The following is a 26,944-nucleotide window of genomic DNA, read 5'->3' as shown; positions in this document are numbered from 1 at the left end:
GCTGAACAGAATGTTCGGCCGAATATTCGTATTCGGCAAAGTCCATATTCAGCCCATCTCTAGTAATGTACTATTTCTTTTAAAGTTAGACTAAGTTGTTATAACAAAAAATAATTATTTACTGGAAAATCTCTTTAACGTTCTCACGTCGTAAAAAATACAATACTTGTATATTTTATTTCATTTAAAACAGAAATGAGGAAATATAGTCTGGCAAAAAAGAGTAGAAAATAATGGGGGCGCCACTGTCTATGTAGATCGTTTTGCATGTGGCAACTATTTTGACACTGAGAACAGTTGTGTTGCTATGATACAATAATTTTGTTCCATTTGTACTCTTTTTTTTGGCAAGCAATTTTATTACATTAAAAACAGTTAGTTACAGTAATACAAGGAATAGGCTAGTTTTCTACTAGTCAAATCAGCTTCTTTTTAAAAACTGTCAAAACGATTTGCTAATATGGAATTACTAGGAAATACTGAGGAGTGACGTCACGGTCAATTCATTTACTTTATATCTTTCTGTTTGACTTATTAAATAGAAATTATGTTTAAACATAACTACTGTCCATATTTTCCTTCTAATTATGTGGTGCTTTATTTCGTGCACTGCGTAAATTATTTTATTTTAAGTATAGGCAAAGACTTATATAACTCCATATAGACCGATAAAGTCTAAGAAAAAAACGTACCTCAAAACCATACAGAAAAACGTACCTCAAAACCATACACATACGGTGAGCTAGATGGCGATACACCTTTGGGGTACGCTCGGCTAGATGGCGCTAATATTAATATTTGACATTTTAACACATATCAAGCTAAGAATATGGGCCAAATTGTCAAAACGGAGGTTCAAAAGTTTTAAGCCTGTGTCGAGAGATGGCAGTCTATGCACTGTGATTACACGTTTTACTTTGACAGTAATTCTCTATAATACTCGATCCTCTTTGGTATAGGAAACTAGCCTATTCATGTAATACTTATTTTCAGTTAGTGGCGCCATCTATTGCTATCTTTTAGTTGCGATCTTCCTATAAGGTTCCCTAGATGGCGTTAAAACGAAAGTGTACCAAGGCTGAGAACCGGATTTTTCTTCAGGCATTTTTTTAGGATCACTCGTGCGTCTGTCTGTCCGTCTGTCACGGCCAATTTTCTCCGAAACTACTGAACCGATTAACTTGAAATTTGGCACGCATATGTAAACCTATGACCCAAAGACGGACATGTAATTTAAATTAAGAAAATTTAATTATAGAGGCCACTTTTGGGGAGTCATAGTGAAAATTAAAAATCAAAGTTTCTAGAACTATATTGTGTTACATATCAAATGAAAGAGGTTTTTATAAGTATTTCAAAAATATTTTTTTAATAATTTTTGATAAGGTAATTTTCAAGTTATTTAAGAAAATAGGCAAAAAATGACCCTTATCTCCGAAACTACTAAGCGTAAAATTTTCAAAAAAATACTCGAGATAGTTTTCAATCTATAGATTACAGGAAAACCTATTAGTAAAGCGTAAATCGGACTTAAAAATAAAAAAAACTCAAATTACGAATTTCACTCACTGCCGCTGCAAGGAGTTACCAAATCTCTTGAAATGGTGTGAGCGCGTTTGAATATTACCTATAAACTCATTTCTGTTTCGTTTTGTTCAAAATATCGATTACTGGCAAAAATGACTTAAGTTCCTACTAAATAGGAGACGCTTAAGCCCTTCTTGTAGTGTACGGAACTCTTACAACGCGAGTACAACTCGCACTTGGCCGGTTTTTTATTCTAAAAACTAAACTAAGTTAACAAAAATGTATATCAGTAAAGCCAATTACATACATACATACATACATACAATCACGCCTGTTTCCCAGAGGGGTAGGCAGAGATCACGGATTTCCATTTACTACGATCCTGACAAACCACTTTCGCTTCACACACTTTCATAACATTTCTCATACACGCTCGTCGGTTTCGAGTACTTCTGACCTGGCCTCTTTGCAATATTTGCCAATTACAGATTTCCACAAATAGAAAAATACCGGTTTTGTACATTTTTTGCAGGTTTTTACATGAGATGTACATTATATTAAAAAAAAAAATACTATCCAAGTGTATCTCGAACCACACCTATTCTAATCTAAATAAAGAAAAATTATTAAAATTCACTTATAAAAATATGTCGCCGAAACCGCAAGGTTCGACAGATTTTTAGCCGAAACCGAATTTTCGGCCGAAACCGAGACAGCGGTCTGGGGACCGAATTTTAAATTTCGAACGCACGAATTTGTCCTTCGGAAGCCTGTGGAAAATGAAGTAACACTATTTTTGAAAAAAAGACGGTTAGAAATTTAAATCTCATAACTTGAGTCACGAAATCGAATGGTCGACATTGGCACACCTCGGACACTGGCGATCAAATATATAAAAGAGGTGCGTTCCTAGCACACAGTCTAAGCTCGTGTAGGTGAACGCGTACTATGCTTGTATGAGTGAGATATGACAGGTCGACTGTTCGCGTTTTTGACAGGCGGTAACTATGAGGTAACCGAGAGGGGGTGGGCGGCACTTTCAGCGGGGAGCGGGAGTGGCCATACTGTACGATAGTACTCTTTATTATACTGTGACATTGGACAAAATTGGCCCTCTGATATTAATTATTCATTTATGCAGATTTAGCTTGGACTGACTGTATTTTATCTATTCAATGTTTGACAATAGTCTGAAGGAGGACTTTAAGTTTAGAGCATGTTTATTTATGGCGAAGAGGATCGAGTATACACCGTGTTTTTTTTTTGTTTTCCGTTAAATTCCACACGTCGTTAGGGTATCAGGAACCACCATGTTATATCATTTTTAGTTCAATTCGCAAAAGAAATTTTTTCATCATTTTCATACATAATAAATTAATTTATTAGACCTTTACGAATAACATTCAAGATACTGTCAAGTGATTGACGGCACATGTCAAAACAAATAACATTAGGAATTGGTAAAGGCTGTCACACACGTGTTCAGTAATTATCTTTATTTTTTAATAACTCGATAACCGTAAGAGTTAAGACGCTAGTTTCTTAGGGAAGTTCATTGTATTTAATCTAAAGAACCTTCCCTTAAAGTTAACGGAATTCAATAAAAACACGGTGTATAGAAAATTACTGTAAAATTAAAATGTGTACTCACGTTAGGTACTCTGTTGTGTGCTCGGCGTCGGGTTTGACCGTTCGTCAGAGTTCGTGTTTAGCACAGAACTATATTTAGATCAAAGAGGATCGAGTAATAGAGAGTTACTGTCGAAGTAAAATGTGTAATCACAGTGCATAGACTGCCGTCTCTTGACACAGGCTTAAAACTTTTGAACCTCAGTTTTGACAATTTGGCCCATATTCTTAGCTTGATATGCTTTAAAATTAAAAATCGAAATAGTTGCGTATGCTTTAAAATGTCAAATATTAATATTAGCTCCATCTAGCTGAGCGTACCCCAAAGGTGTAATGCCATCTAGGCCACCGTACCTTTTTCTGTATGGTACTGAGGTACGTTTTTTTCTTAGACTTTATCTGTCTATACGGAGTTATATATATATGTCTTTGATTTAGATAGAAGAAACAAGTTCATCTATTTGTATAGGTAGGGGCAGAGCGTGTCAGATTTTGTACTGAAATTGTTACTTGCCTGTGATTGGAAATATACCTCAGGCCCAGTGTTCATAATTTTTGTGTTGTTGCAATTAAATTTTACGTAACGAACGAGGCATTTTCAATTTTTGCTGACTTCAACTTATAAAAATTGACGCTCGAATGCTGCAAGCTGCGAGTAAAGATAAAGACGGACAACTCAGTGGATTTGACTGAGTTCGTTTGACACGCAAAGTTTTTTTTCTAGTTTTTTTAATATATCGTCGGTAGCAAACTAGCATACGGTCCGCCTGATGGAAAGCGATCACTGTATCTATGGACGCCTGCAACTTAAGGTGTCACATCACATGTGCATTGCTCGACCCATTAGAAACTTGTATATTCCGTTTCGCTATGTACTTATTTCTAAGGAGGGTTCCGGGTGCCGACGACTCAAAAGGACAATAGATGGAACAATTAGTTCCGTCACCGACCGACTATATGTAATAAAAGTTATATTAAAATGTTGTTTTTTTTTTAACTTTAAACTGTTCTTGACTTTTATTAATATTGAAGCAGAATACTAATACTTCTCACATTACGCCGAAAACATACGAAAAAATTATACTATGAGGCGGATTAAACGGAAACGGATTAAATCGCGTATAATGAATTTAAAATTCATCCCGACGTTTCGAACTCTTTACAGCGTTCGTGGTCAACGGGTGACTGAAGAAAAATTACAATGTGCAAAAGCTACCCACATACAAGAAATATTAACGAACCATGACCACAAATAATGTAGATTTTTAAGGCAGGTTCACACACTATTAATAAAGCTAGTTATACAATATTCAAAAAAATTACCATTACCATGTTAAAAAAAATAATTAACCAATTAATCTACACAAAATTGACAAAAAACAACTGCAAATGTCCAACACCATACAACACAAATGCGTCACAGCCTTCGTCGTGCTTGTTCCACTATCAGATGTACTACTGGATCCCAAGCTGGTGGTAAAGTAAAGCCATCTTCTCTATTAAAGTTTGGATATTTCTTGATCTCAATGGCCTCGCGCAACATTCTGGGTATTTATCGCTTCTCCTTAGCAAGAACAAGAACCAGAGGCTTGTCAAACTTAATAGCATGATTGACTTTATCCATGACATGTTCAGAGACTGCAGACCTTTGTTGACGGTGAGGTGATTTCTGGTTTGAAAAAAAAAACCGTGGAAAAATTATTATTATTATTTAGAGCCTAATGTGTCCCACTGCTGGGCAAAGGCCTCCCCCCTCTTTTTCCACTCATCCCTGTTTGGAGCAACATCTGGCCAATCTTTCAAAAAGGAGTCCAAGTTATCCCGCCATCGCCGACGTGGTCTGCCGGTTCCCCGGTTTGACTCGTGGGGCTCCCATTCCGTGATTATCTTGGCCCACAAGTCGTCCGGCATTCGGCAGACGTGGCCAGCCCAGTCCCATTTTAGCTTAGCCGCTTTTTGAGCTACGTCTATTATTTGAGTCTTAGAGCGCAGCGTGGTGTTTCGGACCCGGTCCCTTAACTTTACACCTAATATGCTGCGCTCCATAGCTCTTTGGCAAACCCCGAGTTTGGACTGCTGAGCTTTTGTCAAAGACCAAGTCTGAGCACCGTAGGTGAGAACTGGAAGTACGCACATGTCCATGAGCCTACGTTTGAGTGACAGAGGTAGGTCTCCCTTCATCAAGTGCTTCATCGACCAATAGCTCTTCCAGGCGTTTTCAGTGCGTCTCTGGATCTCTTTGTCCTGTCGCGCCTGGAAAGAGACTATTTGGCCCAGATAAAGGTACTCCTGGACATATGCGATGTGTTCTCCGTTTATCTCAATCCTACGTTGTGTGCTTTGATTGGTCATGATCTTGGTCTTTGACATATTCATCTTTAGAAAAAAAAACAACAAACAGTGGAAAAAAAACAGTTTTTTTTTTCTGGAGTATGTTTTTTTCTAAAGGACGATATCTCAAAATTTGCAAAACAGTTAATACTTTTATACGGTTTATTAGACTTTATGTTAACTATTAAACGAATTTAATTTAATAACTTTAATTTATGGTTTTATAACATTTACACAATCTGTAGTTAGTAGTTGTCGTTATTTACTGTTGGCAACACCACCGCGTCTCTAGGCTCCACGCCGCATCGGGGATTCCCCAATAAACGTTTGTATACTGAATGTTTATCGAATTAAAATGTACGTTATTGTTATTGAAACGTTACAAATCACGAAAAACCGTTATTGTCGTATTATGTGTTCGTCTGAAAAAGAAACATACATATTTAGAAAAAAAACCATGGTGCTTGGTTTTTTTCATAATTCTGAAAAAAAAAAAAACATTTGGTTTGTTTTCTATTTGCAACCCTAGTCACTAGTTACTTTTTGATATCTATCAACGAGGATCGGACATAATCTAACTAGATTATGCCCGATAACTTCATCATCGCCATCAAAACAGCATTTTGTTTTGAGAAATATTAATAATTGTTATTTTTTAAACGCTTATAACTCTGAAAATAGGCGAAATCCAGAAAAGTTTATATGACATTTTACTCTTCTAATATGATAATACGCTGTTAAAATTATTCGGTTTCCTGTTACACCGTGTATATGAAATCTGCGGTTGCAGGTGGCGGCATGATGGGCAACTCGATGGAGCGCGGCGGCGGCGGCGCGGCGGCGCTGCTGGGGCCGCGCATGACGCCCCCGCGCCCCGGCCCCGGCTGCGGGCCCATGTCCCCCGGGGCCTACTCCACCATGCGCGGCCCCCCGCCGCAGGGCCCAGGTGAGTGTCCCCACTAGCCCCGCGTGTCACTACCGGCCCCCGCTGCGGGCTGTCCAAGACCCGGCCGTTCAACCCGCAAGAGCGACCGTCTTTGAGCGAAGGAACGCATCAAAAAGCCGATCCGAGCATTTCTTTTTTTTTTTTGCCAATAATTTTTTTTTAATTGTTTCAGGGAATTTTAGGTCAATTGTACTCAGAATCACGAGTACTTTCAATCTCACTGGGAGACAAAAAGTGTCCCAGAATTTTGTTACTGTCCTCTTTTGTTACCCCATACAAAATGTACGGAAAATGGTAACAAAATAAGAAAAAATCGTATGGGACAGTTTTTTTAACTACTAGGATTGAAAAGGCTAGTAATTCTGAGTAGAAATAGCATATTTTTTTTTCAAAAATATCACACTTCATAAAAGTGGCAAAAAAAAAAGAAATGCTCATCCAAGCATTTCCCTGCGACGAAAAACTAAATAAACCTAGCAAAAAAGTGCCTACATTTAGTTATCTTGAGCTGTTTCTTAATAAGAGCTATTAAAAACCAATCTGATGTTGTCGATCATCCTAAGTATATCATAATAAGCAGGGAGCGTACTTTTCGTGCCGATGACATCAATTTGACGTCACGCTCCATATAGGATGATCACAAATTGTTTTATTGTAAATTATTAATCATTAGTCATCAATCATTTTAAGTTATGAATTTCTTTGCATGGTAATGAATACAAGAAGGATGGTGTGCTTTACGTTAGAGAGGGATTCTCTTTTCTACGTATTTATTGTAATGTGTTGTTAACAATATTATTTAATTAAATTTATGTATAAAAACAAATCATATAATTTTATTCAAGTTTCACATTTCAAGTAGGTATTATTTATGCCACATGTAAATGGACTAATGTATTTGAAGTAATTTCTCCACGATTAAAATGATTGACGACTAATGATTAATAATTTACAATAAAACTATTTGGGATCACCCTATATGGAGCGTGACGTCAGATTGATGTCATCGGCATGAAAAGTACGCTCCCTGATAATAAGTGATTTTGGTAGCACCGCCGGCGCGGATGTGTCATTTACAACATCCACTAAATTAATGACGGTTATTAAACTGTTACACAGCTATCAAAATTGTTACCTTCTTAGCTTAGCCTCAGACTACACTTCTAGGCTAAACAAAGCCGCGTGCTCTTATGTTGGATGCTAAACTTATTTGATTTTTGATTGAAGAGTAAGACTTAAATCCATCTTGCGGTCAGATGTATAGATAATAATTATGTTGTGTACTTTGCTCACTTCTTTATTTCGTTATATGGCACACTGATTTGGGGCGTATGCCAATGTAGTGCTGATATTTCAAAAGATCAATTTTATTCATGCATTTGCTAGAGTAAAAACTTTATTTTCCTAGTATTTCATTTCAGGAAACCACTGCGCATAGGTTCATACTCCAAGTCATGGATATACGTTCAAAGCTAGAATTAATTTGATTGACAAAGGTTTTGTGCTGCGTCATCGGTTTTGGTATTTCTTGTGGTAGATTCTCACTTTTTTTTTTTTTTTTTAAATACCTATATCTTTTCTTCCTCGTGTTGTGTTATATTTATCTTTGGTTTCATAGTTTTAGGCAACGGGAAGACGCCTATTATTTTTTTTCTTTATCTTTTTTACGTTAACGTAGATTTTTTTTACTATTTCAAGGTAATAAAGTCCCGAGTGATGGTTTTAATTACAAACCGATACTTTTTTTAAAATTTATTTTGAAAATAAAACAACTTAACCTAATTTTGTACATTAAAAAACTACGTTACGTTTAATGGCAAGATGCGCTCATTTTTTTTGAACAATCTTAAATTGTATATCTTAACCTATTTACATAATTACATACATGCTATAGGTACTTACGCGTAGGCTAAATAAATTAAATAAAGATAAAATAGGTACTCACTCCTCGATAACATGCGTGCGGTGTTCTCGGCTGTTGTGTTTACGTTACTAGCTTGCACCTGTTGACTTCCACGCGTTTCCGAGGTAAAGGATCAGTGTCACGACGTTTTTCTTTAAGTAGGGAACCCAAAAACTGGTACCGTCCGTTTTTTTCGCACGAGGAGCTCTAAACCACAAATATTATGATATTAAAGTATTTCTTCGGGCAGGTATGCCACCAATGGGGATGGGTCCGCGCGGCGCGTGGTCGGGCGGCGTGGGCGGCGTGGGCGCGGGCGGCGCGCCGCTCAACTACAGCGGCGGCTCGCCCGGCTACGGCGCGCCGCCCGGCTCCAACGGCCCGCCCGGCCCGCCCACGCCCATCATGCCCTCTCCTCAGGACTCCTCTAACTCAGGTGAGCGCTCCCGGATCGACTTAGGTGGCGGGAATGTTAGCGAGATTGTGCTACCGATACCGAATTTGTGATACCGGTACCGAATTTGTGATACCGGTACCGAATTTGTGATACCGGTACCGAATTTGTGATACCGACACCGAATTTGTGATCCCGATACCGATTTTTTTTTTCGATAATTGATAAATGATGAATGTGGGCAAAGAGTGAGTGGGTTGATGGATGAGGAGGATGGAGATGACCACTGGTGGCGGGTGTACCGATACCGATTTTTTTCTGATACCGAGTTTGGTATCGATACCGAAGTCGCAAGAAATTGTTGACCTTTTTTTATTGGGAGCGATGTACTGATACCGAATTTGCGGGAATCACTCCCGATAATTAAAATTTTGAAAAAACCCCCGACCTTGACATAGTGGACCGATTTTCATGAAACATGGCTAAGAACACTCCCGACTAACTCAGCTTTCAGACAAAAAAAACTAAATCAAAATCGGTTCATCCGTTCGGGAGCTACGATGCCACAGACAGACACACACACATACAGACAGACACGTCAAACTTATAACACCCCTTCGTTTTTGCGTCGGGGGTTAAAAAAAGGCCATGCTACTAAATAGCATCGTTTGAAAACATTTGTTTCTCTCATACATTACATTCTGTCCCTAATTTCTGCCGCGTAATTGATAGGGATAACTCCCACGCCCTTGACCGATTTTCGAACCGTCTATACACTGTAATGGCATATTAGCAACAAAAAAGTACCAGGAGCAATTAATTAATTAATGTTGATTTATTTCAAGTTTATTTTATTGCCACAATTACTCAGTTTAACTATAAAAAAAAAAAAAAAATATTATAGGACATTCTTACACAGATTGACTGAGGCCCACGGTAAGCTCAAGAAGGCTTGTGTTGTGGGTACTCAGACAACGATATATATAATATATAAAATATATAAATACTTATATACATAGAAAACATCCATGACTTAGGAATAAATATCCGTGCTCATCACACAAATAAATGCCCTTACCGGGATTCGAACCCGGGACCGCGGCGTAGCAGGCAGGGTCACTACCAACTAGGCCAGACCGGTCGTCAACTATTTCATTTTAATTTCAGAAAAAATTGTAAACCAAGTAACATACGTTTAAATTTTTTCTTCTGCCACCCCGGCGGTGAAGGGACTTTCGGGGGAGGTGTAATGGCATATTAGCCACTTTCCGTGTCTAGCAGTAACACAATGGTTTACTGCGACATAACGCATATTGCTTGGTCAGCGACAACCCAAACATGTATATATAGGCACACCTTTATACAATAAATGGGATTGATTGATTCATTACTTAACCTACTACTCGTGTCTATCATTGACTAGACCTCATCCCGTGACGCTGCCCATCCTCAACAGTAACAACATATTTTGTTATTACAACACCAAATTTCATCTAAATCTGCTCACCGTGATAAAAAGCAATGAATTACTTAAATATTTGTAGAAAAGTGTATCGCAAAGTATGCCATTTCTAAATATTCAAAATATAAATTTCTGTTTTACTCAAGATATATCCTTCATACCTACATATATTAATTTTATTTAATTACCTTTCATCAAACCTACTTTTTAACCCCCGACGCAAAAACGACGGGGTGTTATAAGTTTGACGTGTCTGTCTGTCTGTCTGTTTGTCTGTCTGTGGCATCGTAGCTCTCGAACGGATGAACCGATTTTGATTTAGTTTTTTTTTGTCTGAAAGCTGAGTTAGTCGGGAGTGTTCTTAGCCATGTTTCATGAAAATCGGTCCACTATGTCAAGGTCGGGGGTTTTTTCAAAATTTTAATATTTAAGTACCTTTCATCAAACCTACTTTCTGCGTTTCTTTTTAATACTCGTAGTTAAGGTATGATAGTGAAATTTCATATTAAAAAAAATTAAGCCATTTAAAAGAAACCGGTATCGAATTCGGTATCGGCACCAAATCATAAACCGGTATCCGAGCTTCACTGTGACTACTGTCTACGGCGTCTAACATCTAACCCTACAACTATACCCTATTTAGTACATTGCAGGTTTTTGTATCGTACATCACTAAAAACCAGGTATTTCACTGTGGCACTTCCTTATATGTATCATGATTTTTCTAGAGAAAAGTTTTCGGCACGAAGAAAAATAATTAAGCCTGAATTTTTTGGCTGATTTTTGTGGTTTAAAAGACCCATTCAGAAAACTTTTCGAAAAAAAGTCAGTTTAGAATAATGTTACCTATCACAAAGTCTTATTTTTCGTTCTGCTTGCTTCACTCTTGCATAATCTTGGTTGTACACGCTTGGGTCTCTTCTGTATTATGCTTTTTATGTTTTTTAAATTGTCCCAATTTTTTGTAAATGGTTCCCTTTTTGTTTGTATTGATTTCGTTTTGTATATTTTCGATCAGAAACATTTAGTGATTTTATTTTATTTTATTGACAAATCGCATTATACGCGCTATTTTACAAAAAAGAACAACTCCGTCCAGACTTCAAAAACTATTCACAACTTTATCTTATTAAAAAAAAAATATGGCAATGTTTCTGGCCGGAAAAACCTAGTGATTTCTTATGTGTTAAAATAACTCGATCAAAAATAAAATCACGGACTTTCGAATTAAAAAATCGACTTTAATTTAAGCACACTTTTTAGACGCTTCCAATAATAGAAAACATAAAAAAAAACTAGCTAAGTATATTTTTAATCGAGTTTTTATCGTTAAAATATTGAAAAAATACTCATTTTTGTACAATAGAATAACATAGGCAAAATTATCATTTAATCTTTGTTTGTAGTTTGAAATAAATTGTTGTGATTGTATTTTTTATATTTTTTGTTTCTATTTATACCCTTCGACCCGATATAATTTTGTCTATGTATTTATTCCATAAAACTTAAAATAAATATTGTATTAAAACGATATCGAAACAAAGCACAAAACTTTAATAAACTAAATTTGATATCACAAAGAAAAAAAAAACAAGTACTTATAAAAATACAATGTCGGAAAAAAGTTTCTTTCGCTATCGTCCAAAGAGACGTGACGGGCTCGATACCAGAAATCTGGTATCGGCCGAAACCGAAACAAAAGCGTTTACGGCAGGGGGCGACAACATGTATACACTGATGAAGCCGGTCAGCGCTGCTCTCGGGCCCGAGTTCCCGCTGGCCGGGGACCACGCCCCGCCACCGCACTTACCGCAGCCGCCGGCGAGTGAAGGTTACTAAATACCTTATATGGCTAATGTCGATGCCGCTTTGGTTTCATTGTGCCTCCATTTCGTGTGCGGCAATCGCTTACCATCAGGCGGTCTGGTGCCGTAGCCGAATGGCATTTCTGCGACGCGAAACGAAAACGAAACGCCGGGAAACGTAGTCTGGCTCTGTCGCGCCAATACGCAAGAGCGATAGAGATAGATATCTATGAGCGTTTCGTTTCGTGAGCGTTTGTGCTATTCGGCTATGTACCCAGGTTTACCTATGTTTTCACAAATAAAGTGATTCTGATCAGTCTCTTCGGTTGGCTCCAAAAACATGACCATTAACTAAAACCTAGAGATGTGTAAACGATCTGTTTTCTCAAAATGCCTAAACTGTAAATCGATGTGGTTGACAAACCTGAATTTGTATAATAAGTGATAGATATTTATTAAAAAAATGAGAAAGTGGCAACACTGATTGGCTCTGCCTTTACAGCCATTGAATTATGATTTGAAGTTATAAAACAAACATTTAAATAAGCACGTCGCGAGGGAAGCCGATAATAAGAGAATTAAAACTATTTTCTGTAGCATGTTTTTTTTTTTAATAATTCCTATCGGCATTTCAATATTTGTCTGCATTCTACTACGGTACTTTTAATAGTTAGGCATTTTGAGACTATTTACTTGTTTTGAAAACTGACAAATAAAATTTTGTCATTACTATATTAGGTGCAATGAAACCAAAGCTTGTTGCCAGGCGATAAGTCAGTCCTCGCCTTCAGGGCGTCAGAGAACGTACGAAATTTAAAAATATGAAATCAAAACAATCTTTATTGGCCGAAACCGGAAAGTCCCCTGCCCGCGCTTTTAGTAAAAACGAATAATACGTCAGATTCTACGTCCGATCGAGGACTGACTTATCAATCATGTTCAAAACTTATGACATTATATCTATTGTTTTCCTTGATGGCCGAAAATACTTTGATAATATTTTTAGTATATTGTGGCCAAATATTTTGAGTATCAAAGTTAAAAGATAATATTTGGGACATTTGAAATTTTAAAAGACATCTTATAAAATATGAAGAGATTAATCAAAATATTCCTAAAAAAATAATTTAGAGTATTTTTCGGCGAGCCTGTAGATTACATTGTTTAATTTTTTATATTAACTGGTGTCTGTTATAAGAGTTTTGAATGATTCACGGTTATTTTCATTAGGCTTATATTGACCGAGGTATACACCGTGATTACCTTTTTGATTTTTGTCGAGCTCCCGATAGTCCCGATGTTCCGTGATCATGTTGCATGCAACTGCGTCGAAATATCGGGAGCTCGAAAAAATCAAAAAGGTAATCATGATCTATATCCCGGTCAATATGTCTATTGGTTTCTGTTATGACTGACGAGCGTAAATAATGTCATAGGTTTTGACTTTTAGTTACTGTTAGTATTTACAACTTAGCTCTATGCAAAAGCGAGCAATTTTCTTATTCGTTAATAATAGCTAAACTGGTTAAAGCAGACCTATTAATAATCGTCATTTAATATTACGATTTTCATTTATTAATTATTGTAGTTACGATATTAAAATTTTCTGGTTATAACATTTATTACAGCACAAAAATGCCCGCAGTATGATCTGCGGGCGTAGCACAATAGTTCGATATACTTAATCGCATCGATGCATCCCTAACGCACTTACAAATAGTGCGAAAAGGACGGCCTAACGTTATATCGTTTATCACGCAACCGTGCTTGCCTGCCTGGTAGCAATGTTTAGGTCTGCTTGTCTCAGTTTAAAGTAAATTTAAGACTAGTAGTTATTATAGTAGCTTTTTAGGATAGATTACAAAGACTACATTGGTAATTTATTTTTATGATTAATTGCAAGTTACCAAACTTCAGATGAGCATTTAGTTTTAGTGCTAGTTCAGACACAGCGGAAACCGCGCGGATCGGAACGTTCATGCTAAAACCGCGCGGTGTAGTGTGAACGGTCTAGTACTATGCTGTTAAAATAAGATCGGTATGCATCCGCGTGGTTTCCGCTGTGTCTGAACTAGGGCTTAACTGTGGAGTCAGCTATCTCTTTTTGTATTATTAGACAAATGTAGTTTTTGTAAACCTACACATATTTCAGATCAGGCATCTTTTTATACTTTTTTTAAACACGACTACAATAATAACGCTACCAAACCAAATTTATATTATTTAACAAAATTAAATAAACATATTATGTAACTTTATTTGTAGTCTTGTTACATGAAAGTATAAAATATAGATATGATTTCGTTGAGTACAGTTAAATAATGCCAATTATGTATTTTTTTTCTCCTCACATGGGCAATTTATAATATAATACCTACTTAGATATTTGAATTATAAAGCCGATTTTCATTTTGTAATTATTTTTCTTTAAAAATAATTAAATTTTACCTATTACCAGCAGTTGGCAAAAATATGATTTTGCGTATATTTTTCATTTTCGACACAAATTCTGATTTCGTATTTATTCTGTCTAAAGTTAGAAGCTCTGTAACGTAACCAAAGTCTTCCACATCACGTATTTGTCCATAGATGTCATATATAACATAGATCAAGCAAACGTACACTTAGCGTGACAAATGAACTCAGTAAAATCCACTGAGTTGTCTTGTCCGTCTTTAATCGAAGCTTGCAGCTTTCGGGCGTCAATTTTTGTAAGTTGACGTTAACAAAAACATTAAAAATGCTTCGTTACGTGATATTTAATTGCAACAACACAAAAATTATGAATATTCGAGGGCCTGAGACATATTTAAAATCACAGGCAAGTAACAACTACAAAATCTTACACGCTCGGCCCCTGGCCCTTATACAAATAGATGAACTTGTTTCTTCTATCCAAATCTAGTTCTGTGTATTTGTCTTTGCCCTTGGTTAGTCAGTGGACAAGAGGAAGCCCATTTATAATTAAGAAAAAGTTTTAATTCTAATGTAGGGAAAAGCATAATAAAAATCGGACATGATGAATATGCCATCTGAACTGTATTCAGTCAACTTACTAGCTTTTCAAATTAGGATGTTTTCTAGTATTAATTTATGCAATTTATTTACAGTTAAAACGCCTTAGTACTAATAGGTTTATACATTACTATCTTAATTATTTCCTTTCTATTTTACCCAAGCCGCTACCGCCCTTCTGCTTTTTAAAAATAGTTTTACAAAGCTAACAATTATTCAAAAAAATAGTAGTTCAAAATATATATAATAGTGTTATGCAGCAATTTATTTATAAATATTTGGTTAGAATTTAGTGCTAAAATGTTGGCAGTATTTTTTAGAGAATGGCTTACGTTTATGAGTTATGGTAGAGTTTTTAGAAACAGTATATTTGCCAAATTTTAACAATTCTGTTAAATAATGTTCAGATAAAAAAATATTTCATTGAAATAAAGTAACCTATGTCAATACCAATGTGTGTATGCCAATTTTAGAATATTCTAAAATTCGGTACGTCTAAAAGATACAAAGGCATTTTTTACCGTTCTACTAGTTAATATACATACATATTGCCTTTATTTGTAATAAAAAAAAACCTTTATCAACCTTTGCTTTCAAGACCTTGATTTTATTAGCATCTTCTTTTTCTATCAGTGGCATTTTAAAAATGTACTTAAGGCGTTTAAATTAAGTTGATATCATGGGTATAACTATTTCTACGCGACTAAATGCGAATAATAACTTCGACAAGTCCAGAAATATTTATATCAAATAACAAAAGACGAAAAAAATCCATTAGATTAGGAATATGATCAAATTTTCATCAAATTATTTTTATTTGCTTGTAATATTTATTTTTCTTTTGATCATATTTCTTTTTAGCATTATTTTTAAGTAGTGTAAGAATGAAGCAAACTGAACACAGTCGTAGTGCCTTTATGGCCTGAAAAAAATGAACTTTAGATGATTATGTTTTTATTTTTTCAGGTCATTAATATCTGGTATACTTTAGTGTAGTAGTGCTCGGCCGAAACCGGATTTTCGTAATTGCAAGTTTTTTTTAATCCAATATCAAGCTTATTCATTTTTTTGGCCGAAACCAGTAGAAACCGAAAATTTGGTCAGACACTACTGTTAGTAAAAATACTAATACCAGTGAAATTCTTTCAGCAGCGCGAATACATCATTTTACATATAAATTTAAATTTAAAACATATGAATTTATAATGTTATACTTTTATAGCGGTTGGTGAATGAAATACTGTGTGTTATAAATATGCGTACAATTTTTAAATCTACTATTTGAATGTAATTCAAATTACGAAAAATTCATCTTTTTAGTTTTCCAACCGCTTATCGTATCTTGGAGATCAGCTAAAACTACCGTTCAGAGAAATCGCCAACCACTTAATCAACATAAAAATGGGCTTTTTCTAAAATGGAGGTCGAAAACTTGATTTTTAGAGATTTTTTTTTATAAATTGTATTGTAAGTATTCGTTTATTTCAGTCAAACAGTCCACATTGGTACATTACGTAACATTATTTAAAATTTACTCATTACAATATATAAAAATTAAAACTATAAAATTCAATAAATAATTTAATATCAAAATACATTAAAACAAAATTAAATTCAAAATTTCAAATTAAAAATTCAAATAAATGGGCTTACTCTTGGCCACAGACTAGCCAAAGGCAAAGACGTGGCCTACGATGGAGTTAGCTCGCCCAGAAGATGCCTATTCAAGTATTCACCAAGATTCTGATATTTCATTACTTCAGAATTACTAGCAGATAAAAGTGTCCCAAAAAAGTGTATAGATACGAGTAGATAGTAGAAAACCTGGTTAATGTTTTCTGGTATTTTTTTCTTTAAATAAAACGTAACATGATCGAATGGATATTTTGGGATATCTTATTTTAACAGTGTAAACAAGAATGCTAACGATTCAGAGTCGATTGAGTCCAATAAAATCCAGAATTGTTAAAATCAAGTTTTCACCATTTTAGAAAACTCTCCAGTAAATCGTGACAAGGGTTTCCCTGCCATCGGTCATCCGAATATAATTTTCCGTTTTGGCTGTTTTCTACGTGCGTTTGTCATCTAAATAGCTAGTTCTAGCTAAGGGTCCCCCCACATCTAGCGTCTCGCGAGCGTCGCGTCGGGCCAACTGTAGGGCAAAGCCTGAAGCCGCGTCGACGCGGCGTCTTTTTCCATACAGTTGGCCCGACGCGACGCTCGCGAGACCCTAGATGTGGGGGGACCCTAAGTGTAAGGTCTGTGTGTACGCTTATATTCGGCGTGCGGCGTGCATGTCAAACAATGGAAGCTCATAAAACTGTCCTGAGTCGACACTGCATAGGAGCATTTTCAGAATTTGGGACCCCCCGTAAGTTGATAACAAAAATTAACTCACTGTCTGTTCTGTGACGATAATTAAGTATGAATTGTCTATTGTTAAATTGTGGCGTAGGCGAGAGGCTGGCAACCTGTCACTGCAATGTCACAGTTTCGTTTTCTTTCAACCCCTTATTTGCCAAGAGTGGCACTGAAGCTTTAGTAGTTTCATGTGTTCTGCCTACCCCTTTATGAGATATAGGCGTGATTGTATGTATGTTGTCTATAAAAATATTGTTTTTGTGTTTATTACATAAACTTTAAGCGATAATCTACATTCAGATTGTGAAAAAAGTAAATTTTTAGACAGATTTTATGCTTAATTATCGTCACGAAACTGACAGCTAGTTAATTTTTGTTAACAACTTACGCTAATTGGGGTGTCTCAAATTCTGAAAATGCCCATAGATATACTCTGTCAAACAAGTCTGTTAGTAAATAAGAACAAAGATAACTATATGTATCCTTTTCTTTAGGGTGCTAGAGAAAAGGATACCTATAGTTTTCTTTGTTCTTATTTAGTGACAGACTTGTTTGACAGAGTATAGTATGCACGCTCGCCCGTCCCCCCGAATGCTCTGCAACAAGTGTCCACTTAGGCCTTAAGCTGAGTTTAGACGAGCAAGTTATTGCTGCAAGTATTGAGACGCAACTATAGGTAAGAGTGAGTGGAAAATATCTTCATCTCTTTCTTGCATATATTAATCATAAATTAAATATAACAAGACCATACCATCCCATACATTAAAATGCGACCGCCTAAGACCGCGCTTACACTCCACCACACATAGATGGCGCCACAAAAAAAATGTCTTGTAGCTTTCGATTATACTTGTAGATGGCGTTAAGTGTCACTTTTGACATAGATTTACGGCTCGGAATTGACACTTAATGCCAATCTACAAATAATCGGTGGCAACAAGGTATTTTTTTGTGGCGCCATCTATGTGTGGCGGAGTGTAAGCGCGTTCGTAGGCGGTCGCATTTTAATGTATGGGATGGTATGATCTTGTTATATTTAATTTATGATATAATTAGATTTACTGCAATAACTTGCTGGTCTAAACTCAGCTTTAGACTAAGATCTCTTACCAAAACCCCGTGTCGTGTGTGACGCCATGCTTGCCGCAGGTCTCGGCGGCGTGGACGGCATGAAGTCATCCCCCGGCGGCGTGGGCGGCGGCCCGGGGACTCCGCGGGAGGACTCGGGCTCCGGTATGGGCGACTACAACTTAAGTGAGTCCTAATATTACAAGTGGATGGGGGAAAACGATGAAGGATAAAATGTCCAGTTTTTTTTTTTTTTCAAACCGTTTTAAGGGAAAAAATCGTAAATTCAAATTTCTTCGTCATCCTGTACACCTAAAAATTAAGTGCAGGAAAAAAAAATACGAAAAGATAATCTTACATATTGGTATTTTTTGAAACCAGTATCCTATGAAAGGCATATACATACATATTTTTATGGAAACGTACGAACGTGTCATGTTATTCAGTCAGTCTCAGTACAAGAACTACTGAGATTAACTGAACGAGCATGACAAATACGAACGTTCCCGTAAAATTACGAAGGAAAAACATTTAACAAACAGAAGTTAAGTCCTGTTTTATTGAAGAATTAACTAAAAAAGACAAAAAAACTGAAAAAATACATGCGCATCGTTTTCCCTCTTAGCTTTATCCCTTTCAACGTCATGTACATCATCTGAGATTGTACCTAAATCTAGAGTTCCAACTACAATTGGTGTATTAAGAAGAGTACTGGCGATGAAAGGGTTAACACTGTTCATTTTATCGTATTTATTTGTTTTATCAGGTTAGTTTCCTTTAGAAGATGTAAAAAATATATATCATAATTATTTAGTACTAGCATTTGCCCGCGGCTTCGCTCACGTTAAAAAGAGACAAAAACTAGCCTATGTCACTCTCCATCCCTTCAACTATCTCCACTTAAAAAATCACGTCAATTTGTAGCTCCGTTTTGCCGTGAAAGACGGACAAACAAACAGACACACACACTTTCCCATTTATAATATTAGTATGGATAATTTCAGTAATCACATATTTTTTTCTAAAGTAAATTAGTCTTTTCAGTGTGTTAAATAATAACTTTTGCTTTGACTTCTGTAATTGTAGGTATACCTTTATTCTTATAATTCCCCTTCAAAAATTGCGCACTTAATAAAAAAATTTACACAATAAAAATTGTATTGGGTTCGAATCCCGGTAAGGGCATTTATTTGTGTGATGAGCACAGATATTTGGTTCTGAGTCATGGATGTTTTCTATGTATGTAAGTATTTGTATATTATATATGTCTTTGTCCGAGTACCCACCCCACAACACAAGCCTTCTTGAGCTTATTCCTGCCAACAAACTGTTCTACAGTTTGGCAGAAAGTTTTATGTAAAAACTGTTTCACTTTTATTGAATAAATAATTTAAAAATATTGTCTTCGGTTACCGCGATAGTTACTCATGAAATAAAACTATGGAAACGGATTAAATCGCGTATAATGAATTTAAAATACATCCCGACGTTTCGAACTCTTTACAGCGTTCGTGGTCAGCGGGTGACTGAGGAAAAATTAAAATGTGCAAAAGCTACCCACTTACAAGAAATATTAACGAACCATGACCACAAATAATATAGATTTCTAAGGCAGGTTCACACACTATTAATAAAGCCAGTTATACAATATTCAAAAATTTTTACCATTACTCTGTTAAAAAAAAAAAAAATTAACCAATTAATCTACACAAAATTGACAAAGAAACAAACTGCAAATGTCCAACACCATACAACACAAATGCCTCACAGCCTTCGTCGTGCTTGTTCCATTATCAGATGTACTACTGGATCCCAAGCCGGTGGTAAAGTAAAGCCATCCTCTCTATTAAAGTTTGGCTGTAAAGAGTTCGAAACGTCGGGATGTATTTTAAATTCATTATACGCGATTTAATCCGTTTCCATAGTTTTATTTCATAAATAATTTAAAATTTAATTTAATTTGTACTGTATAAGAATCTGTGTAAGAATGTCCTATAATATTTATTTATTTATTATTTATTGTAAACGGGACTTGCTCGCGTAGAATTTACGTTTTAAAAATTACATTATTATTTTTAAGTACACATGGCGCTATTTTACTGCATTTTTACAGAACTCTATTCGCTTTAAAAGCCTTTTTGGTCGTATTTTAATTCAATGCCGTTTCGAATGTCCTTTATTGCGCACCTGTGTCATAATATACGATTGAGTCCCGTTCCATTTTTTTTAATTATACTCTTCCCTAATTTAATTACTATAATCATTTGTAAATATTCACAAACACGACTCCAACATCTAACCCAAACAAGCCAACCTTAGATATAAAATATGAATGTTAAAGGGTACTTTTCATAGGTTTCGGAGGGCCGGGCGGGGACCAGAACGACCAAACCGAATCTGCCGCCATCTTGAAAATCAAAGAGAGCATGCAGGAGGAAGCGAAACGATTCGAGAAGGACCCAGACCATCCGGACTATTTCATGCAGTGAATTTGTTAAGGACGCCAACTTGTCAACATTCGGTTTCGGCTAACGGGGTATGGGACATCACTATTCAAGGTCATATTTTTTTTTTTTCGGTATCTGGTTTCACAATAGAGATATAAGTAAGCTTGTGTTCAGTCTATGCATTGCTTTTCTTTCTACTCTATATTTCATAAAACATTAATGATTTTATTAAATAACTTTTTTAAAAGTGGGGACTTACCTATTGATATTCATCTTATTACAAGTATCTGAAGTAACTTTGTGCACAGCTTACATTTTATTATTTTCCAAATTTAGCTTACTTATTTCTGTATTGTTTCGCAGTATCAGATAACACTGAAGGTTTATACATTTTTATTTTGTTCCTAAAAGCAATATAGGAATGATATATATTCGCTTGCAGCGTAAAACAAAGAAAATAGTGTTATATTTCTAATGGTTTAACACAATTCGAGCCTAAGAATTTATAGGTACTACAAAATGCCTGAAAAAAAAATTTTTTTTTTTTTTTCAAAATGGTTTTTAATTTTAACTGATTCTTAAATATATACAAAGTTTAAAAGATTAAAGTTAATCAGACTTCGTAAGGAATGTCCTCAACTCAGACCCCATTTTGACACAAATATTTGTATGATCTCAAATTTATCCTAAAATGTTGGTTGGCGATCTTATTCCTGATCTGATGAGTTATTGTGTAAGCTTCGAAGTTTCTTTGCTGCCGGCCTAGCCAAGGTGTCAATCGTTGACGCTCGAAATCGAAATGCAGTCTGGCTCTGTCGCGAGTGTCGCGACTCTACAGAAGAGCGGGGATACCTATGATACGTTAAGGAGAGTATTAAGCGATTGAGACGTTGGTTAGGTACCCTGGTTTATTTATTTTAATTTATCCCTTCATTTCTCGGGTTTTAGTAAACCGCAGTATTTTCGACGATTTATTTATTTCGAATCACAATTTTTAAAATATATTAGTAAAATTTTACAACTTTTTTTAACCCTCGAATGCTTCGTGTCACTTTGAACCTTGACAACCCACTAAAGTGGATATTTTACTGTAGCTCGCGTATTTGGTAGTCCAAGGGCTAACAGGTATTTATTTTTAACTTTGATTTCGTCTTAACTATCCGATTTTATGTATATGAAGATGGAATAATAAATTTACTGTGGAAATAGTGTAATAAACGAAATTCGTTAGAAAATTGTTCGTGTATTAACAACATTTTAGTGTCTTTTCGAATAACATATAATTTATGTATGTATTGATTTTACATAGGTATTTTTATCTGTGACGTGATTTCAAGTATTCTCATATTTGAAGTTGATTTTATTATGTTCTCTTCCGTTGTAGCAGGATTATAATGTATAAGAAACCGATTTTAAATGCAGCTATGTTAATACAGAATCAATAGTAAACTTTAAGTACCCTTTTTCTATTTATTGATATAGATAAGTGACCTATTTTATTTTAATTTTTGACATTAAATTTTCATTTTTTGCAATTTTAATATTGTTTCTGCTTAGAAATAATTGCTATTTCCATTGAAGTGTCTCATAGCTTTCATAATTTTTTCCTTCCTGCTATTGCGTTACTATACTAAGTCTATTGTGATTTTGAGAAAAAAAAGTAAATCTAAAGAGTCTATGTATGCTTGTTATTTCTAAAAGTCCTAAATAAATCAAGGCTACTTATAGTTTTCGGATTATTCCTATATGTATACGCAGCTTATTATTACTTTACAAAACAAAAACGTTCACTTAAACGCTATGTATGTTCCATAGTTTGTAACAGAATTACGTTAATTTATTTTCAACGCAATTTCTTTTGTTTCTTAAACGCTTTATGAATATATTTTTAAGTCAAACCAAACTATTTTGACAATGATTTTGATACCACAGATTGCACAAAGACATTCTAAATTCTATCAATTTAGAATGTTTACTTAACAACATCTACCATATCAAAATCGCTGTAAACTTAGCTTGGTCTGACTCTATTTAACCCTGCTACAATTGAAGCTATCTCAAAAGCGCACCAATGTTAGATTTGTGTGTTTTTACATTTATAAACTAAAATCTTCCACGTTTTAATAAATTATTTAGAGTATTTCGTTTTAAGCTCTTAATGTTCCTAGATTTGTATTTTTTATTTTTTAAGTTCACAACGCGGTTTCCGCGGGTTTTATAGAATTAGAAAAAATGCGCAAAAATATATTAAGAAACCTTTTACAATTGGTATTCGTTGCTAATAACCTAACCACAAAATTAAAATTTTGAAAAAACCCCCGACCGCGACCTAGTGGACCGATTTTCATGAAATATGTCTAAGAACACTCCCGACTAATACAGCTTTCAAATAAAAAAAACTAAATCGAAATCGGTTCATCCGTTCGGGAGCTACGATGCCACAGACAGACACACACACAGACAAACAGACAGACAGACAGACACGTCAAACTTATAACACCCCTTCGTTTTTACGTCGGGGGTTAAAAAACAGACGTAATTTTGTCAAATAGTTCCATTTTAAAGTCAACATTAGATTTTTTTTATAAAAAGATTTTTTTTTAACGTTCTAAGTTAAATATTCGAACGTAATTTTTTTTTTTTACAATAATATCATAATATGCAAAACTATGCGCATTTTTTCTCATTCCCCATATTATCAGCTGGATTAATTTCCGGAATACGACATCCGAAAAACGGTTTCGGCGAAATAATTTTCGGCTAAAACTCAGCGTCGACGAGAGCTTACGAAATGTTTTTCTAACGATGACGCGCGTTTACCGAAAATTGTTTTCGTATTTCGGATCTGCATTTATTCATGTTTATATGAAAATATGGATCGTGGAAGCTATACTCACGGCTGTATGTATTTGAAGCGTTGTCGAAAATTACACAACACACTTAAACATTTTTAATTTTTACGAAAAGAGTTATACCCTCGTATTCTAAAACTGTAATCATTTGTTGAATTCTGTCCATTTCTGACAAACAAAAGACAAACTAATATCAAGGGCTTGTTAAATTTTGGCAAGCGTTTATGTAAAACACCTCGGGAATTTCTAATTCATAAAACGTTTTTTTTTTTTACTTTTGAATTTCGAATTATTTTTAGTGTATCGCACGTCGCTTATTGTTATCAGCATTCGACGCGTAGAACTATTTTTACATTCACTAGCGAATTTTGACGAAAATATAAAAAAATAAGTCAGCGTTATTTTTGGCCCTTTGTATTCGGCCAAAAAATAGAAGTTGTATATTTTTCGACAACACCTTCAGCGTGGAGATTTTTATACGAGATAGCGTGGCGGATTTTTTCTGGTATCATGTGTAGAATAGGGTTTTTTTCTCGGGGTGTATGGAAATCTGTATAAATTAGATTATTTCTTAGAGATTCGGCGAGGTAGACGTTAAGTTAGGAGCGGTAGCTCTGTCCATAGTTGAGCAAGTTTGGGTTCCTTTAGTGAAACCAAAAATGATAATCATGAAACCGGTATCGGTTTTGAATCTCGACTGAATGCGGACATCACTATTTTTTACTTTTTTTTTTAATAATGTAAATAAAATCAATTTGAATATGGCGTAAGTATAATGAGTTTTTTTTTATAAAATTTTACGTGTCAAAAAAAGTAATATATCAAGTTTTTAGCAAAATTTACACTAAACGGACCCAAAAGTTGTAAAATAAATGCAGCGTTAAAAAAAAGAATAGTTTGTAAGAAATTAGGTGTTAACTTTAAAAAAAAATAGATTTCGACAATGCAATTGAATAATCTGCAAGTTTTTAAAATAATTTAATTGGATTTTTTTTAATTTAATCTTTTTAAAATACGTGTAGTGTGAGGTTGTATGTTGTTTTAAGATATATTATTTCCTTCATTTTTGTGTTAGGCAAATGAATTATTTTTTTTCTAATCGATGTAATGTTTATATACTTAAATAAATAGTTATTATATATTAGATTAGTGGTTTTATTTCTGACATAACCAAATCACATTCCTATAACTTATCCCTAAAAATACATATTTGCAAAAAAACCGGTGGCACCCCTTTTTTTCGAGGTTGCCTCTTATTAATTTCTACTCTTAGGCACTGGTCCCACCGCGAGCTAGTAAGCTATGAGCTATAAAAACGAACAAAAAATAATCACTCCCGTGCAAATAAAAGAGACAAGGCGATGTTTATAGTTACTCACCCAGCGGTGAGCTATTAAAATCGCCGTGTCTCTTTTATTTGCACGGGGGTGCTTATCTATTGTTCGTTTTTATAGCAGATAGCTTACTAGCTCGCGGTGGGACCAGTGCCTAAAAGAGAGTACCGGGCCATACCAAAAATCCGAACATTATCCTCTAAAGACCCACCATACAAAAGCAAAATTGCCAATGAAATTTGAATTAATAGCGTTAGAAAAGCGAGTTGGATTTCTTATGTTTGAAAATCGAACAAACTGTGTTCTATTTAACTGAGACGCAAATTTTATTGTAGGTAATTTGTACTAGTATTAGGACATTCAACCCCAGGAGAGTAAGCCATGCCTATTCATAGCCTTCATAGGCTAATTAGTGTGTGTGTGGGCAAATACTATATAAACTCTACGAGTTAATACGTGCAACTTGTGACGTTTCCCATACAATGAAGCGGCAACGGTTTTAGCAGCGCCATCTAGCGGTACGAGTTGTTCAAAGTAGTTTGTCAGTATAGGCGTAGTACGTAAAACTTAAACAAAGGATACTATAGACTAGACAGCCAAATAATAATACCACTACCGAACGAGATGGTTACATACAAATTATAATAAGAGTGACAGAGAGCAAAATGTTATTTTTTGTCTTTGTCATAGTTTCACTTTTCCGCCGTTGCCACAAACGAGTTTGTGGCAAACGATAAGGACGTGACTTGTCAAGCTTATTATCCGCCCAAATTACGTAGGTTGTTTATGGTAAACTGTCAGCCATTTTTAAAGTGATTCTTAAATTCGCTCCATTATTCTATATTCCTTACGGGTGTACGCTTGCGTCAAGTCTATAGTATCCTTCGTCTGAGACGTAAAACAACACAAAATGCGATTACTTGATCTACTTTAACATTTTTAGACGGAATAAAACAAAGATATAAGAGTGTGTGACTTGTTTTAATTTTTGATCAACTATGTTGATCAATTCATGCCGCTAGAGGCGCTAGTATCGGGTGTTGCCAGCTTTTGCCCCAAGCTGCACGTAGAGTTTACATAGTATTTGGTGTGAGTTCAAGAACTTGTGACAGGCATGTTCAATACAAGCACAGCATACATAATACATAGTACAAGTACAGAAGGCTCACTCCTTTGACGTTCACAAAATGCCGCCATTCTAAATTCTTACCTACATTAACAAACGGACCGCCCGCGAGCAGCCGACATTGAATTTTATTGCGCCGCGTGAGGATCGTCACCGTCACCAGTGAATGGGCCGCGAACTCGCGGCCGCCGGCATGACTTGTAGCGCGGCGATAGAATCGCCGAGTGAGCCGGGCCATTTTTTTCAAAGTTGTCTACCCCACTTTTTTTTTGGATTTGAAAACTTTTATGTGGTTTCCACTAAGAATCGCGAGCTCTTTCAATTCTAATAAGAGAAAAAAAGTCTCCCAAGATTTTTTCCCATTCCGTTATTATTTTTTCATACATTTTGTATGGCGGTAACGGAATGGAAGGTTCGAAAAAATGTATGGAAATCTTGGGACATTTTTTTTCTCCTATCAGGATCGAAAGAGCGATTCTGAGTATTAATCGCGTAAAAAATACCCATGTTACAAAAAAAGTGGCAGGGGGCAACTTTGAAAAAAAATAGTACAAGTACAGAAGGCCCACTGCTTTGATGTTTCCGAAATGCCGCCTTTTTAAATACCTACAACATTCTTACAAAGAAACGAGCCGCACGTGCGCGGCGTCCGGTGATAGGGTTACCAATGGATCCAAACGAATTAATACTCACATTAAATGTTATATTATTATATTCAAGTCTGATATGTCGCCTGGTATGTCC

General features: G+C 35.4%; 1 protein-coding gene and 1 long non-coding RNA gene across 6 annotated transcripts in view; one reads left to right on the top strand and one right to left on the bottom strand.

Annotated features, from left to right (window-relative positions):
* The window catches only part of LOC125239798 (single-stranded DNA-binding protein 3), a 28,590-nt gene extending 5,423 nt beyond the window's left edge, over window positions 1-23,167 (top strand). Inside the window, exons 3-7 of one of the 5 annotated variants that reach the window (XM_048147486.1) lie at window positions 6,278-6,433; window positions 8,587-8,772; window positions 11,907-12,023; window positions 18,523-18,627; window positions 20,797-23,167. In XM_048147486.1, the coding sequence (XP_048003443.1) occupies window positions 6,278-6,433; window positions 8,587-8,772; window positions 11,907-12,023; window positions 18,523-18,627; window positions 20,797-20,930 (698 nt within the window). In that variant the 3' untranslated portion in view covers window positions 20,931-23,167. Of the gene's footprint in view, window positions 1-6,277; window positions 6,434-8,586; window positions 8,773-11,906; window positions 12,024-18,522; window positions 18,628-20,782 lie in introns of all 5 variants that reach the window. The other 4 variants (XM_048147488.1, XM_048147490.1, XM_048147487.1 and 1 more) reach the window with 4 other exon arrangements.
* Window positions 23,168-25,503: 2,336 nt separating this feature from the next.
* On the bottom strand, window positions 25,504-26,034 carry LOC125239762. Its single transcript, XR_007178557.1, has 3 exons — window positions 25,980-26,034; window positions 25,685-25,686; window positions 25,504-25,640 (listed from the first exon to the last, which is right to left on the bottom strand). It is a non-coding gene; the product is annotated as an uncharacterized LOC125239762 (long non-coding RNA).
* Between the last annotated feature and the right edge of the window lie 910 nt (window positions 26,035-26,944).

This window comes from Leguminivora glycinivorella, chromosome 26 (genome assembly GCF_023078275.1).
Source record: "Leguminivora glycinivorella isolate SPB_JAAS2020 chromosome 26, LegGlyc_1.1, whole genome shotgun sequence".
Lineage (NCBI taxonomy): Eukaryota > Metazoa > Arthropoda > Insecta > Lepidoptera > Tortricidae > Leguminivora > Leguminivora glycinivorella.
Note: the sequence above shows the minus strand (reverse complement) of the source record. Positions and strands in the feature narration are given on the sequence as shown.